Source organism: Podarcis gaigeae (assembly GCF_964106915.1).
Source record: "Podarcis gaigeae genome assembly, chromosome: 1".
Classification (NCBI taxonomy): Eukaryota; Metazoa; Chordata; class Lepidosauria; order Squamata; family Lacertidae; genus Podarcis; species Podarcis gaigeae.
In genome coordinates, this window is record NC_139678.1 from 76,866,498 (window position 1) to 76,881,255 (window position 14,758).

The 14,758-nt window shown below is 41.0% G+C and overlaps 1 protein-coding gene across 9 annotated transcripts in view; it reads right to left on the reverse strand.

Annotated features, from left to right (window-relative positions):
- Window positions 1–14,758, reverse strand: part of TSPAN4 (tetraspanin 4) — a 500,093-nt gene that overhangs the window by 252,368 nt on the left and 232,967 nt on the right. The window contains exon 1 of one of the 9 annotated variants that reach the window (XM_083698405.1): window positions 9,736–9,870. The exons of the other annotated variants lie outside the window; for them this stretch is intronic. Coding sequence (XP_083554531.1) covers window positions 9,736–9,802 — 67 coding nt within the window. The 5' untranslated portion in view covers window positions 9,803–9,870. Of the gene's footprint in view, window positions 1–9,735; window positions 9,871–14,758 lie in introns of those variants that run through there. 9 annotated transcript variants of the gene reach the window in all.

Genomic DNA, 14,758 nt, shown 5'->3' on the forward strand with positions numbered 1-14,758 from the left:
ATTTCATAGCAGGTAGCCATATTAGTCTGTTGTAGCAAAAACAGAGTGTCTTGTGGCATTATAAAAGACTGACACATTTATTAAGGCATAAGCTTTTGGGGACCAGAACCCCCAGTTCATCAGAGGGATGGCAAAGGGAAAGAAACTCAAACTCAACAGCTTTTCTGACAACTGCGTAAAGCCCACTTATCCTTTCAAAAACAGGGGGGGGAATATGTTGACTTCTCACCTACTACATATTTAATTTTATTCTGAAACGTCTGGCAGATTGTCCCCCATTCAAAAGTGAACTTGTGCCCCTGTCTTTCTGAGACAAGTCATCTCACATTCAATCTGCACTGTCAGTTGCAGGGAAGACACCTTTCTATTCATATTTATTCCTTGCCAAGCAGAGTTGAAAGGTTCATCTTCCCCTTTCTTGTCAGGACATTCTCCCATCTTCCAAACCTCCAGCATGTACACACACACACACACACACACACACACACCCCACAGACTCCATCTCCCCCATTCAAACTCACTTATGGCAACAATACAACAAGATGTCCTCTGTATTCCTCAGAAATCACACCGGCGTTATTCAGCTGTCTGGAAGCAGCACCTGCTGCTAAGGCTACAGATGTACAAGGTGAACTAAAAGGCATCTGTCTACAAAACAGACGGTGTGACCACAGACATACAGTATAACAAGTCTTCAGCTTTTCTCTTCCCATCTGTCACACTATTTTCGGTTTGAGTTTCACGATTTCAACTACCCTAAAGAAACAATCCCACAGCAATATTTTATCAGCAATAAAACAAAGGGGAGGGAGAGAAAAGGGTGTGCCCATTTAGTTAACATAAAAGTTAGCTAAAGCTATTACTTTTTTATGGAGGTTTACTACACTGGAAACAATATATTTAAGGGAGGAGATATTAAGATGGAATGACTCCATATCTCCCTCCCTCTCTACAAAAAGTTCATAAAGGAGAAAATTTCTCGGTGGAGTAGTAGGCAAAAGGCTATTCCATTATTCTAGGTCAGAGAAAACGCCTTTGACAGGTCTATAAACAGGAACATAAGCAAACTATTACAAAAAGCAAGCATTCAGTGGTAAATTCATTCCCAAGATTTGGAATCCAAGCTGTAGAACTGCAGATGCACACACCATGTGGCATTATCCATGGATATTTCCCCACATATATGGGCTAAAAACTTATTTTTTAAAACAATGGCTGAGATTTTCAGGGAGCTACATACCACGCACAATGCCACATCCTGTGCTTTCTCTGTGCTCCTGCAAAAACTATGATACTCAGTCATTCACATGTCAGCAATAGTTCTAGTCCCACCAGCAGGAAAGCTAAGAGGAAACAAGAATGACCTAGCATGCTGGGCCTAATGAAATGGCCCTAGGACAAGAGTGCTTCCACACTCCAGCACAAAACACCCACAATGATAGACCTGCAGTTCTTCCAAACAGGCAGCTCTCTGGTTCAGGGTGGAAGAGAAGCCCTCCCTCCTCCAGCTAAACATTTCACAGGAAAGAAGTCTGTTTGGATTGCATACCACAGTCATCCAGGCCTGGCTGAGCACATCTACACCTGTGAAAAGCAAGTACATTATTTATTACTATGAGAATGAAAACATTAAAATGGAGAAATGTGTGAAGGTTCTCTCTTTCTGAAAGTGTTAATAGCCCAGGCAGCATCCTATGGAATGTTTTTGTTTCTCTTTGGAAAAAGGCATTTTAAGTTACTTCTTAACAGTCCCTGTGGAAAAAAATGTACAGCTGACATCTTGTGCTTTGTCACTGGAGTGGTACCTCACAATACAGTATTATGGTGTTCATGTACTATAAAAGCAGTAGGCGGGGCCAGAATATTATTGTGATCTATCTACCTACCCTGCCAACACACACACTTTCCCACGCACAGGGTCAAGAGGAATATGGAAAAGGGGGGGGGGGGGGAAGGGTTTGGGAAAGATGCGGCTACTTCTGCCTCCATCTCACCTTGGATCAGAAACTGCAGGACTTGGTGTTTCATTTCCTTGCTTTGTAGCATCTCTTTACGAGACAATTTGTTTTAGTACCTGCCATCTGTATTTATGGCACGAGAATTTCCAAGCAAATACTTTATGTGGCCTTATATAATTGAAGCTAAAATGATTACCAAGCATCTCTGTCAGATAGATTCCTGAGTGAACTTTTCTCAAAATGGCATTAACTTTCAGTTCTGCTTACAACTTTAGAAACGCAATAGACTTTTGTCACAATTCTCGCCCTCGTAACTCACTCTCAATGAAAGGTCATCTTCTACACTTAATATTCCATTAACTCACCATCCAGCGGATAAAGCTACCCATGATGAGAATGAACATTTTACTGCTTTCAAAAAACTAGCCATTGCCAGAATAAGACTCTTCAGCTATTAGCTATGCCACAGCCTCATAGACAGAAAATGCGATGAGCGCGCACATCTCATGTGATGGATTTCTTAGCTCATGATCCATAACAGAGTCTTACACTCTGTGGTGGAAATGCTAGCTAGAAATAGTTGAAAGAGGAGAGCACATGCCCTGCTAGTGCACTGGAGCTGCTAGTTAGGATGGGAGATTGCTAGATGCTGCAGACTGACATGTACTAAAACAAAATGAGACAGCGCCCAAGCTTACCAACACTCTCACTGTTCAACACCTCCGCTGCCAGCAGTGACTTGCATTACACACCAATCATGAGAAAAACTGCCCTGCCATGCATGCACGAACCAGTGATACCAACAGTTGTTTCTGCAGCCTGCAAGGGTCTCATGAACTGATTGCACTCATTCCCTTGCACACTGTTTCTAGAATTCTGCAGGTCCCAGAAGTGGTATCACTGTGCATATGCAGGAATACTAAGGGGCAAAAAAAAAAAAAAAGCCTCCAAACTTGAGCTGCACACAATAGAAATCTGTTGCCACCTGCTTAATCTTGAACCAAGCTGATATTCTATGTCATTTCCATGCACAAACATCACCAAACATAATGCAGACTTGTGGCTTGGTGCTACATACATTAACCATGAAGAACCCTCGGGCTTGTGTGGCTCACTTCTCTCCATCCCTCCTAAAAATGCTGATATCATATAAGGTTCCTTCCCATTCACAGAATCATTCATTATTGTTCATGAAAGAAGACCATTTGTGTAAGCTCTTATACAATTATACACCTTTATGGCTTTCATACAATAAAACATGAAAAACCAATATAAACGATCAGGAGGCAAATGCCATTGCTGACACAGCCAACATGGCACCACCACAAACCAAGGGGAGGTATCGGCAAACTAGAAGAAAGCCCAAAGCACAAAACAGATCTGGGGGGAAATCCTGGGGAGCCAGGGCAAGCAGCTCCATCTGTGAGACAAAAGGAGGCCTTATAAGCACGTGTGTGTGTACTTGTTTTGGAGAGTATGGCATTATGAGATACTGTTAGCAACAAGAACATGAGTCAGGGCAATGGCCCATCTAGTCCAGCATTCTGTTCTCACAGTGGCCGACCAGTTGCCTATGGGAAACCTCAAAGCAGAACATGAGCACAACAGAACTCTAGCCATCTGTGATTCCCAGCAACTAGTATTCAGAAGCATAATGCCTGTGACAGTGGAGGTAGAACCATTTCTCATCTTGAGAAATATTCAGCAGTTCAGCCAAGGAATGCCCCCCCCCCTCCATAAATACCATCAACCTACCTCATAGGGTTATTTCAGACAAGATAAGAACTTGGAAGCACGTTCCATGTTATCTGAAATGGCTCCTAGGAGGCTAAATCAATGTTGGCAAAGCACATGCGGTTGCAAGGATAAAGCAAAAGAAGTGCTGAGGAACTGCAGCTTCTTATTAAAGCAAACATTAAAGATAAGTATGCTAATTTAGATAAAACAAAACATTTCCCCAAATAAACTTTGGGATTAATCCAAAGTGACCCTTAACCAGAGTGAAACTACCTAAGCAACTTGCCTGCAATTCTTTGTTCAATGTGTGCCAAAAACAAGCACAACTCAGCTCTTGGCTTCCTGTTAGGCACTTCAGGACATTTCCACACACACAGACAGACACACAGACACAATCAATGTGATCTCCGAGTGTGTTTTCCCCTGAGCATAGTAATACTCTCTCAGGTAATCTCAGAGAGATAACAGGAGAATATAGTCAGGATTCATGTGCATGCACAAGATAGGGGGAGCTTTGCTGTGATGGACACACAACCATGCCATTGCTTCCCTCCCCCCTTTAAGATGCAGCTAAGCTGCATATACAGTGGAGGAGTGGGGCAATGTTGGAGGCCTTTAAAAGGGAAGTCAGTGCTGCAGCTGTCCAGCTGGCAACCCTGCTTGTTCCAAAGGACAATGAAGCCAAGAACTAGAGCTATGCTAAAATTTATCCCACATTATTTTTCATCAATTCTCCATTCAATAATGAGAAAAGAAATGCCTGTGCTTGAAAACTATCCAAGGAGAGAGAAATTTTCAGTGGAGTGAGGAGTTTGCACACACCTTCCTTTCCAGGCAGCCAAGGAGCACTTTCATTCTACAAATCTTTTCTCTGCTGGTCTGCAACCAGCAGCCTTCCTGGACACTTGCCTTTCCAGGAAACCCTGGGACATTTTCAGCTGGGATTTCCTGTAAGCACAGGAAGGCTGCCAAGGGTTTGCTGTGTTTTTTGTTTTTTTAAAGTGAAGTCTTTTTACCTTTAAGGAAAGCAATTTGGGAAAATAGAGAGGGGCATTAAGGTAAAACAAAGGAGTTTGCTTAAAAACAGAATGTGGCAGACAAATAGAAGTTTCTTGCACAAGGAATTTTTTTTTATAATCTGCACAGCATCAGGTGCTTTTGTGAAAAAAGCAACTCCTTGAAGCAACAAGGTTGTTGGGGCAAAAAGATTCCTGCATCTTCATGACCCTCCCTTCCAGCTCTATGATTCTATGATTCCTTTTTTTTCTTCTTTTTGCATTAGTGCTGTGACAGGCAGACCAGGGAGAAGCAGGCACTCGACCATGATTGAACATAAAGACCCACTCTCATTTACAAAATAGGGGAGAGGCAAGCAGGCAGAGATTTTCAAGGCAGCTCTTTTCTGAAAGACCTAACAGCATTATCATTCTGCCCTGTTTCTGCTACTCAGAGGGCCATCTTCTCAAGTTGATTGAGGGGGCCCGACGCAATGTCCTGATGTCACACACACAACATCACGAAGAGCCTGGTCCCCTCAAAAAGCACTGAGGGGGTGAAACTGTCTCGGCCCCAGTAGCTGTCGCATATACTACTAGTAGTTAAATATTGGGGGGGTGTTCATCCTTCTCCCCCTGCTATCCGAATCAAGGGTGGGTGGACTGCAGCTGCTTTTTAAAAGAAATTCAGGAATTCATGCATGCCTGTTGTTCATGTGCAGTTGGGTCCTAAGTACAGTGGTACCTCGGGCTACATACGCTTCAGGTTACATATTCCGCTAACACAGAAATAGTGCTTCAGGTTAGGAACTTTGCTTCAGGTTGAGAACAGAAATCGTGCTCCAGTGGTGCGGCAGCAGCAGGCGGCCCCATTAGCTAAAGTGGTGCTTCAGGTTAAGAACAGTTTCAGGTTAAGTACAGACCTCTGGAACGAATTAAGTACTTAACCCGAGGTACCACTGTTAGGGCATCCTTTGCAAGCATGGGAATAGCCAAGGGGGAGGGGGTCAGCTGCCCCCCAATAAAGTAAATCAATAAATATACTTAACGAACTGAGGTTCTGCCCCCCAACATAAAGTCTGGTTGAGCCTAGTGTGCTTCACATTTGTCAATTTGATATTAATCTTGTGTCATTTTAATATAATTACTAAATCTTGCATATTCAGAATATTCCAAACGGGTTTCTTCATGAAGCACTGCAATGACAAATATTCAGTATGCTATCCCCTACTATAAGATTTGCTGCTAATCTGTCATATTTATCCAGAGCAAAATCTTTAAAACAATCTCATAAGGTGCTTAGCAGGTTCTCAAGTTTTGTCTAATTGCAGTATTTGTCTAATTGCCTGGATGATTACTTCCTTCCAAGATTTCTCAGCTGAACAAGCCCACCACATGTGGAGATAATGCCCTTCTTGTTTACAACTACTCCAACAATTTGAGAATGTAGCAGTAGCATACATTCTAAAGATTTTCCTAAGATTTTCCTAAGATTTAAGTTTCTACTTATTAGCCATAATGCAATATGGTCATTGACCGTATTAAAGATATTTGAATTTGAATTTGAATTAAATGTGCTTAAGCCCACTTCTTTCAATGTCTTATGTACACACATATAATTAATTGTACAAGTTCTTTTGCAGCTGGAAAACTAACTATTACTAATAACGAATACTAACTACTAACACTTACATAAGGGATATGCTTTGTCACAGCCTGAAAATCTTGCTGCTCACACCTAACAAGCTTCTCACAGGAGTACAGGTCATAAGGACAAAAGACAAGCTGAATACAATTCCTGACTTGGCCTCTGTCACTAAACTTAGTAGTTTTGCTTAGAACTTGACCCTACAAAAGTGCAATGTTGCCTTGATCGTGCCAAGCTCTTAAATAGCTACTTCACTCTGGGCATAACAAAGCGGAATGGCTATGAAACTACTCATGTGCTTAAAGATAAGCTTGTGTCCAGTCCTTTGCAGAAATGTCAGTAGACGGCAGTATTCAAAAGACAACTGGAGAGACGATAAAAAGTACCAGGGTCTTACAAGTGAGGTGTGTGACATATAGCATCAGAGCAAGTTTCCCATAGATACTAACAGTACAGTAAACTATCAGCAAATGCCACAAATACCCTTTGCATTTTGGATATTAATAGGAAAATTATGGGACAGGTGAAACACCCACACCGCAACTGCTGGAGATTTGCCTGTCATGCAATACAGTATTTTAAGACTGGGTGAAATTCTTTGATAGTACAACAGGGTATCTCACAGGGAACAGGAAAAAACACACACAAATAATGAGAATCCACACCCTTCTGCAGAAATGCTGTGTGGAAGATTCTTAACCTTATAATTGCAATGCTCTGTAAGATTCCTGTTCCTAAATGAAGAAAGCTATGGAAATATCATGTGTCAGAGGGATTTTGCCAACACAAAAGGTTGCCATGACTGTGCTCTCTTCAGATGATCAATAAAATACAAATACACAAACCAAGCTCTCAAATCTCCTAAACTGTCATGCTCTATATCTGCCACTAGTAAGTCAGAGCCATCTTTAGGGCAAGTGATCACAGTCTTTCATAATCCTGATTGGCTCAATGCTACATAAAATTATCCTTGTTGCTAGTGGGGAATATCTACATGTTTGTTTGTTTGTTTGTTTGTTTGTTTGTTTGTTTGTTTGTTTGTTTGTTTGTTTAGAGAATGGAATATGCCCATGCATTGCACATGACCCCTTTTTAATTGCAGAATGAATGCTGGTTCCCTGTATGTCTACAAGGCACAGGGGAATGACAGTAGAGGCAGGGTAGATAAAACACTGTCTGGAAAGCCCAAGTATAATGGCTCTACGTGCACAGAACACTAAGCCAAATTATGGCTTAGCATGAACAAGCAAGCATCCTAGTACCCATTTAGAAAATGGTGGCCAATGTATTCCTTTCCTGGTCCTGCTGCTGCCATGCTACAGAGAGCTAAGTCATGGTCTGGCTTAGGGTTACATATGAACGAGAGCTTGTGGTTTGTCTCCCGCAAAGATAACATGAGTATCAACCACAAGCAAATCTTGTTTAGTCGAAGACAACTTACCCTTTCTGTGGGGAAGCAGTTATGGCCTGGTGCAGATGCTGGGGAGGCGTGGTGGGGTGGGGTTGACCCACACAGCCAGACATTGATGCCCAGTGCCTATGCCAAAGCCCAATGCCTATACATACCCAATGCCTATGCCAAAGCTTACTTACATCTATAATCAATAAAGTTGTGGCTGTTTTCAATTCCAAAATGCTGTCATATCATTCACGCTGGTCTTACACATCCAGAATCCTTAGCCCTCCCAGTAAACCCTAGCCCACTGTGCTGTGGTCCACAAGCCACAAGCCCACAGTTGCACTTAATGCTAAGTCAAACTATGGCATGCTATAGTGTGAGCTAAAAAGCTCAGTGCTTTTTTTTCTAAAAAAAAAAGTTTAATGGTACAGTACTCTCATTTTGACTCAAGAAAATCACCATTTTATAGTTCAAATCCAGAAAAATAAATACAGTAAATGGACAAAAGTACAAAGATTCACAAAATGTTTAGGGGTATGCATACCCCTGCTTACCCCCAGGAAAAAAGCACTGGTTTGGCTTAGTACTGCATACAAACCAGACCAATGTCAGTACAGTGTACGGCAGACATAAAAGGACGTTAATCACCTGGTGCAAACTGGTTGCTTGATCTCAGGGGACAGAGGCCACCTGAAAAATACCAACTGTGTGTTGATGATGGGGTCATACTACCAGTCTTGTAGGGCATGTAACTACAGACTCATGAGAAGGTAAGTACTGCCAAATTGGTGGGGGGAGATGATCCTTCTACATGAAGTTTATCGCCCAGGGAGGCTCACCTGGCGCCATCATTACATATCTTTAGGCACCAGGTGAAAACGTTTCTCTTCAACCAGGTGTTCAGTTGATTAAACATTCTATTGCCTTTTAAATGTGCTTGTTGGAGGGGGCTTATTGGTTTGTTTTTGTTTTATTGTGTATTTTGTGTTCTTATTTTGTATTTTTATGCCGTGAACTGCCCTGTGATCTTTGGATGTAATATGAACTATGGTTTGAGTTATACCAGATCTTATTAAATCAAATATACTTGATGATGATGATGATGATGATAAGCCACATGACTGTACTTCCTTTTTAACATTTTACCAATTTTATTTATTTATATTAAATATAATAAATAACAATGAATTTATGAGAATTTGTATAGAGCTAATGTGTAAAAAAATTCTAAACTGTTTACATAGAGTACATATTAACATTATTGATATGTCAGAAATTAAAAAACAGTTGGCCTAACTCCCCCCATCTGAATAAAATCAGCAGTTAAATAAATATACATTATACAAATAAAATTACATCCTTATGCCTTACCAGCTCCTTTCTAGCAACTCCCTAAAACTGAACACCAGATAAGAAGTCCGATCAGCACTACAACCTAAATTGGTGTTGATCTCCATAATCCATAATGCAACTTCCTAGCTATTTATTTCTGACCTCATTCATGTGTATTATCATTCACATAATTTAGGCTCTAATTCACAACCAGACACGCCATACTCTACTAATGCATACTGAAAACTGAATTATCCATCTCTAGCAACATCTCTTGCTGAAAACTGCCTTGGAAGTAGTGCTAATTTTATCAGGCTTCTGGCCAGATGAGAGTGGCTTGGAATCTCTATAAATTCCAGTAGCTAGATTCCCCCCAAACAATTGGCGGCTGGAAACTTTCCCTAAGAACTAGGAACATAGGTGAACTCAAATTCAAGCACAGCAAGTGGCCAGAATGTGTATATCTAAAACTTTAGCCAACACATAGGACTTTAAAAGCTCTGTTAGCTTTAACGTGCAATGAAAGAGCCCTTAAAAAGTTGAATTTGGTTGAGGGTGAGGAAATTAAATATTTTGCACAGTTCAGACCATGTCATCATTGCATTTACAGCATTATGGTGCTAGAGAGAGCCACCAGAACCCAAGACAACACTACATACACTGTACCTGGTTGGGGCTGCACAAGTAAGACAGGTCCATCCCAAAGGATTAGCGAAGCTGTGGGTACGCTCATCTCGGCTTGCTGCTTGTTCCCCTCCTGCCTTACATACCACAGCTCCCTTGCTCAGCCTTGCAGTGTCTGAGTGGAGTCCTGATTCATGATTTCAGGCTCCAGCAGGAATGTAGCAATTGAAAACTCGGAACTATTTTTACCCTTGACCAGCCGCAGCCTCTCTGTTCTATAAAGACTTCTAAAGAAAAAACCATTCCCAGCTAGTTCAGGATGTGTTTTAGGGATCTATGGTTCTCTGGCATTTGCTGCAGCTTTTTAAACTGCACAGTTGCTAACAGGAAAAAGTGAGCTTACACTCTGCTATTATTGACAACAATCAAAAAGTCAGGCTATTGATCCATGGTGTGTGTGTGTGTGTGTGTGTGTGTGTGTGTGTGTGTATAAGTTATTTCTTACTTTTCACTGTAAACATTTTAGGGACAGCTCCTCCAAAACAAGGAGCTTAATTTCATATGCACACAATATTTCTTTTAAGAATTTGATTTTATCCCCCAACTGATATAAAAAAGAAAAAGGAAGAAGTGGAGGAGGAGCAGGAAAGAAATCTCTTTGCAGACATGAAAATTATGAAATATTAAGTTGCAAGAAACAGGGGTAAAGGAACCTTAAGTCTGCAAACCATGGCACAGTTCAATTGTAGACCTCATTCTAATAAGCCAGGTCTTTTTTGCACTGAGAATGACCCTTGTGCCCATCCAAATACTATTTATGGAAGGACAAACTGGGCACTTTCCCAGGAGAAAGCAGCCCACCCCCCACCCCCAAAACTCAGTCCAGCAGCAGGGAGGAACACTATGGAAACTTATGCACAGTCTGCACCACCATACAGCTCATTCACATTAAAACACAATTTGCTTCAATGTGATGTGTAAATTGGGCCACTATATTATGACATGTGAGAAAAGGAAGGACGAAAGGGAACGCATGGGCACAATGTTCTTTCATGATTTAATAAACCATAATTTATTAAACCCAGATCATTGTGCCTGAAGTGGACTGTTCTGTTTGGGATACCTGATTCTCATGCACCTCATTCATCATAAACAGGTTGGTGGACTCGAAGAAAAACAGACCAAAAACAGTGGACCCTCTGGATACGAATTTAATTCCTTCCAGGGGTCTGTGAGTACCCTGAAAAATCCGCAAATAGAGGCGTCACTTCTGCGCACACGCGTGGTGCAATAGAGCGCTTCTGCACATGTGCGCACAGCGAAACCCGGAAGAATACACTTCCGGGTTTGCCGCGTTCGCAACCCGAAAGCTACATTACCTGAAGGTAACGTAACCCGAGGGTCCACTGTACACAAGCTCCAGAATGTCCTAATAATGGGAAACGTCACAATAAACATGAATCATGCTTTGGTGATGGATAAAAATAAAAAGGACAATCACATGGTGGAATAGCAATCCAGCGGAGGCAGCAACACCTGCCCAGAGGATTCCCAGGGAGAGGAAAGGAGACTGAGGGAACACTCCCCAAGGGAGGGTGTTCAAAAAAGGGTGAGAGGCTAACAGCTCTGCAGGCAAGGAGTGACATAGCTGGGCTCCTGAGCCCCACAGGGGTGCCACAGAAATAATGTAGTTGATCAAGGGAGACATGGACTCAAAAAGGTTGAAAACCTCTGTTCTAACCAATCAAAGGAGATATTCCACTATTAGGAGACAAGACACCTCAGCCATTAGCGTAACAGATGAATATTCAGCAGCTTTCTGTGTATAATACAAAGTAACATAACATGAATAACTGTAGATAATACCATATCTACTGAATAGGAAGCTGCAATCCCTCAAATAAGACACACCCACAAAATGCAGAAGGGATAAAACAAAACTATCTCCCCAGAAAGCACTGTAGCTCCTAAAAGGACAATATAATGAATTCTTATCAGCAGATACACACATTCTATGCAGCAGATTCAGTTACAATCCTAAAGTCACAACAGAAGCCCATGATTTCTGCTGCACAGAGAAACTGAACTTGACAGCAGTAGCATGAAAAACCACTGCTGAGTTCTACAGAATGCCATAGACCTGGGGCTGCTTCAAAGACAATTTTCCTCCATGGGTGTATATTAAGTTATGTTTGATGCTAAATACTTAAAGAGAAAGGATAAATACTCATGGGATCTTGGTATGAACATGTCCATTAAACATCTGTTAAATCAAAGCTCTAAACTGCACTCCTCTGTGAATGTCTTCAGTTATTAAAAAAAATGGTGCCAACTACATTTCTATTGTTTCATAAGCACTTCTATTTCTGTTATAATCAAACAATTTCTAATATATCACTGTCTTAATAAAAAGAAAAGGGGCAGAACTGAAGCAACAACAGACATTAAATTTAAAAAACAACAAGTTCCTCAATAAGCAGGTCTATTTTTCTTACCATCACTTCTTGTTTCAGAAATGAGGAGCTCATTTATATTTTGGTGATGCATGTGTAGGAAACTAAATGTGCATAATCTTTTATACATGGAGCATGCCCCCTAAACTCACATTCTATCTCAATCACTAGAATAGTAGTAGTAGTAGTAATATAATAATAATAATAATAATAATAATAATAATAATAATAATAATTTGTTTGTACCCCACCCATCTGACCGGGTTGCCCCAGAGTCACTCTGGGCAGCTTCAACAGCCAAATCAAGTCTGAGAACAGAATAGGAAGTGTCCATTCCCTGGGTTCCAATATTCCAGGTGAGATAAGGATTTTGGACTTGGCCAAATCCAGATTACCCCCCCCCTCCCCGCTATGGTAAGAGAAGCAACAAGGGAATACACAGTAAGCTGGAACAGCCAATGTATAGCTAATGTATGGCAATATTGAACCAATCACATTATGACTGATGAGGGGTAAGGATGGAGTTATTGGGAAAGTGGCTGCCAGTGCTACAATATCGGCAGTGTTATTTTAAGTGGGGTTTTTGTCTGCTCCTGCAGTAACATTAACTGCAGCATTGCAACCTGCAACACTGACTCCTGATATTTTACCTTTAAATAGGCATGATATAATAAAAGGCTAACTGAGGCTGTACTCCTTAAGCATGCTTATTAGGAAGCAAGCCACATTAAATTTATTTTTAAGTAAGGATGTTTAGGTTAGTGCTGTTAAGAGTATTTAACCATAGCTATCCTTGCTCCCTCAGGAGTATATGCAAAGGGGATGGGGAGCAAACAGAGCAGATTCCAAAGCAGCAAGTTCATTCCAACTACTCCAGTTAATTGTTTTCTAATCTCCTTTTGCGCAAACATCCCATTGCAAACAGAGAGCTCCTCACATAAGGTGCTCAAGGATTAAGTGCAGTTTTACAATATTTGCAACCATATTCTTGGTTTGAAAACACCTTATTTGTTGAACAAAGAATAGCAGGTGCAAATCCTGGACAAAATTATTTATGAATAGCACCCAAATATATCCTCTAAGGTACTGAGTGCTGTATCCCCAACGAAGCAGAAATTAGAATCCGTGTCCAATATGTGTTTTTGCTGCACTAATAAAAACAAGGATAAGCAAAACCTCAGTTTGTACCTGCAACTTCAAAGTCCATTTCCCAGTGGGAATTTATTCTATTGATCACAGCAGCCCTTGTCCTTGCTGTAACCTGTTGTTTCCATCATTCCCAGCAGATTACCAGTGGCTATGGATATCTGACAGACACACAGAAACAGAAATTGCAAATGTTCACCACAACTTCGAACAGCCCTGCATGATTGAAGATTACAACTCATGGTGTGTGTGTGTTTTCAATCCACAACGTATTTCCTGCTATTGAACATCTGAGCTGGCAGTGTCCCAAGTAATTTTGTTTCAGAAGTAAACATTCAATAACACTAAATGCCAGAAAGCGAGCACCAAACATTCAGTATAAAAACCTCATCTTGGGAAATTCAAAATGCTTACATCGCATAATGCTAATATTGGATCATTCTGTATCAAATCAAAAACACTGTAACATCCAATACTAACTGGAGTTTTACATACAAATATATCCCCTCTCTTCCCTCGTAGTTTGACCTGATCTGCTCTTATCAACACAACAAGATAGGTTTAATATAGCAAGAGGTAGATCTTTGCTGCCTACTCCTCTTCCACTTAAACGATTTACTTATTCCGTGGCCTTCAATTTGGAACGGATGTTTGCCAACACTGGTAAGAGGCAACAGCCTTCCACCCCAAAGGCTATTATTTATGCACCTAGGATGCTTTCTCCCAAACATGAAGGGCTCCTCTAGCCACCAATTGATCAGCAAAGACATTATCACATTTTGCAGGTGGGATTCAATGGCACACTGGCAAATTCAGACTAAACAACCAAAGCAGATTTGGAGCGCTTGTGCAGCCCTCTAAGGCATCCAGATTTGTCCTTTTAAAATGAAATAATATGTTTTTTTTATCGCACAAGGTTGTTGTAAAGATAAATATGACGGTGTAAAATTTCCAGTGTATATGAACGATGTACTGAACACTCCAAAGCCCCAGTGGAATGTCAAATATTATTTTCAACTTCAAAAAGAGGTTTTGCTACCAGCCTTTATATACTCTTCTTTATTTCCAGGATAGTTACTTTTCAGCTTGGCATATCCTCTACCTCTGTTAATGTGCACACACCAATATTCTCAATACGTATTTGGCCAAGTAGACTCTCAGATCCTTCAAGTGTCCCTATTTTCTGGGAACAGTCCCAGATTTACAGAAGCAATCCTGGTTTCTGATTTGACCCCAGAATGCTCCACTTTTCCTTAGGATGTCCCTATTTTCATTGGAGAAAATTTGGAGGGTATGGCAGGATATCTCTATTTCAACAGAGAAATGTTGGACGGTATGGAGTTATGTGACCCCTGAGCCAAGGAGATAAGTAACTATACAAACTTTAGAAAACATCTGAAGGCAGCCCTGCACAAGGAAGTTTTTTCATGTTTAATTGTGTGTGTGTGTGTGTGTGTGTGTGTGTG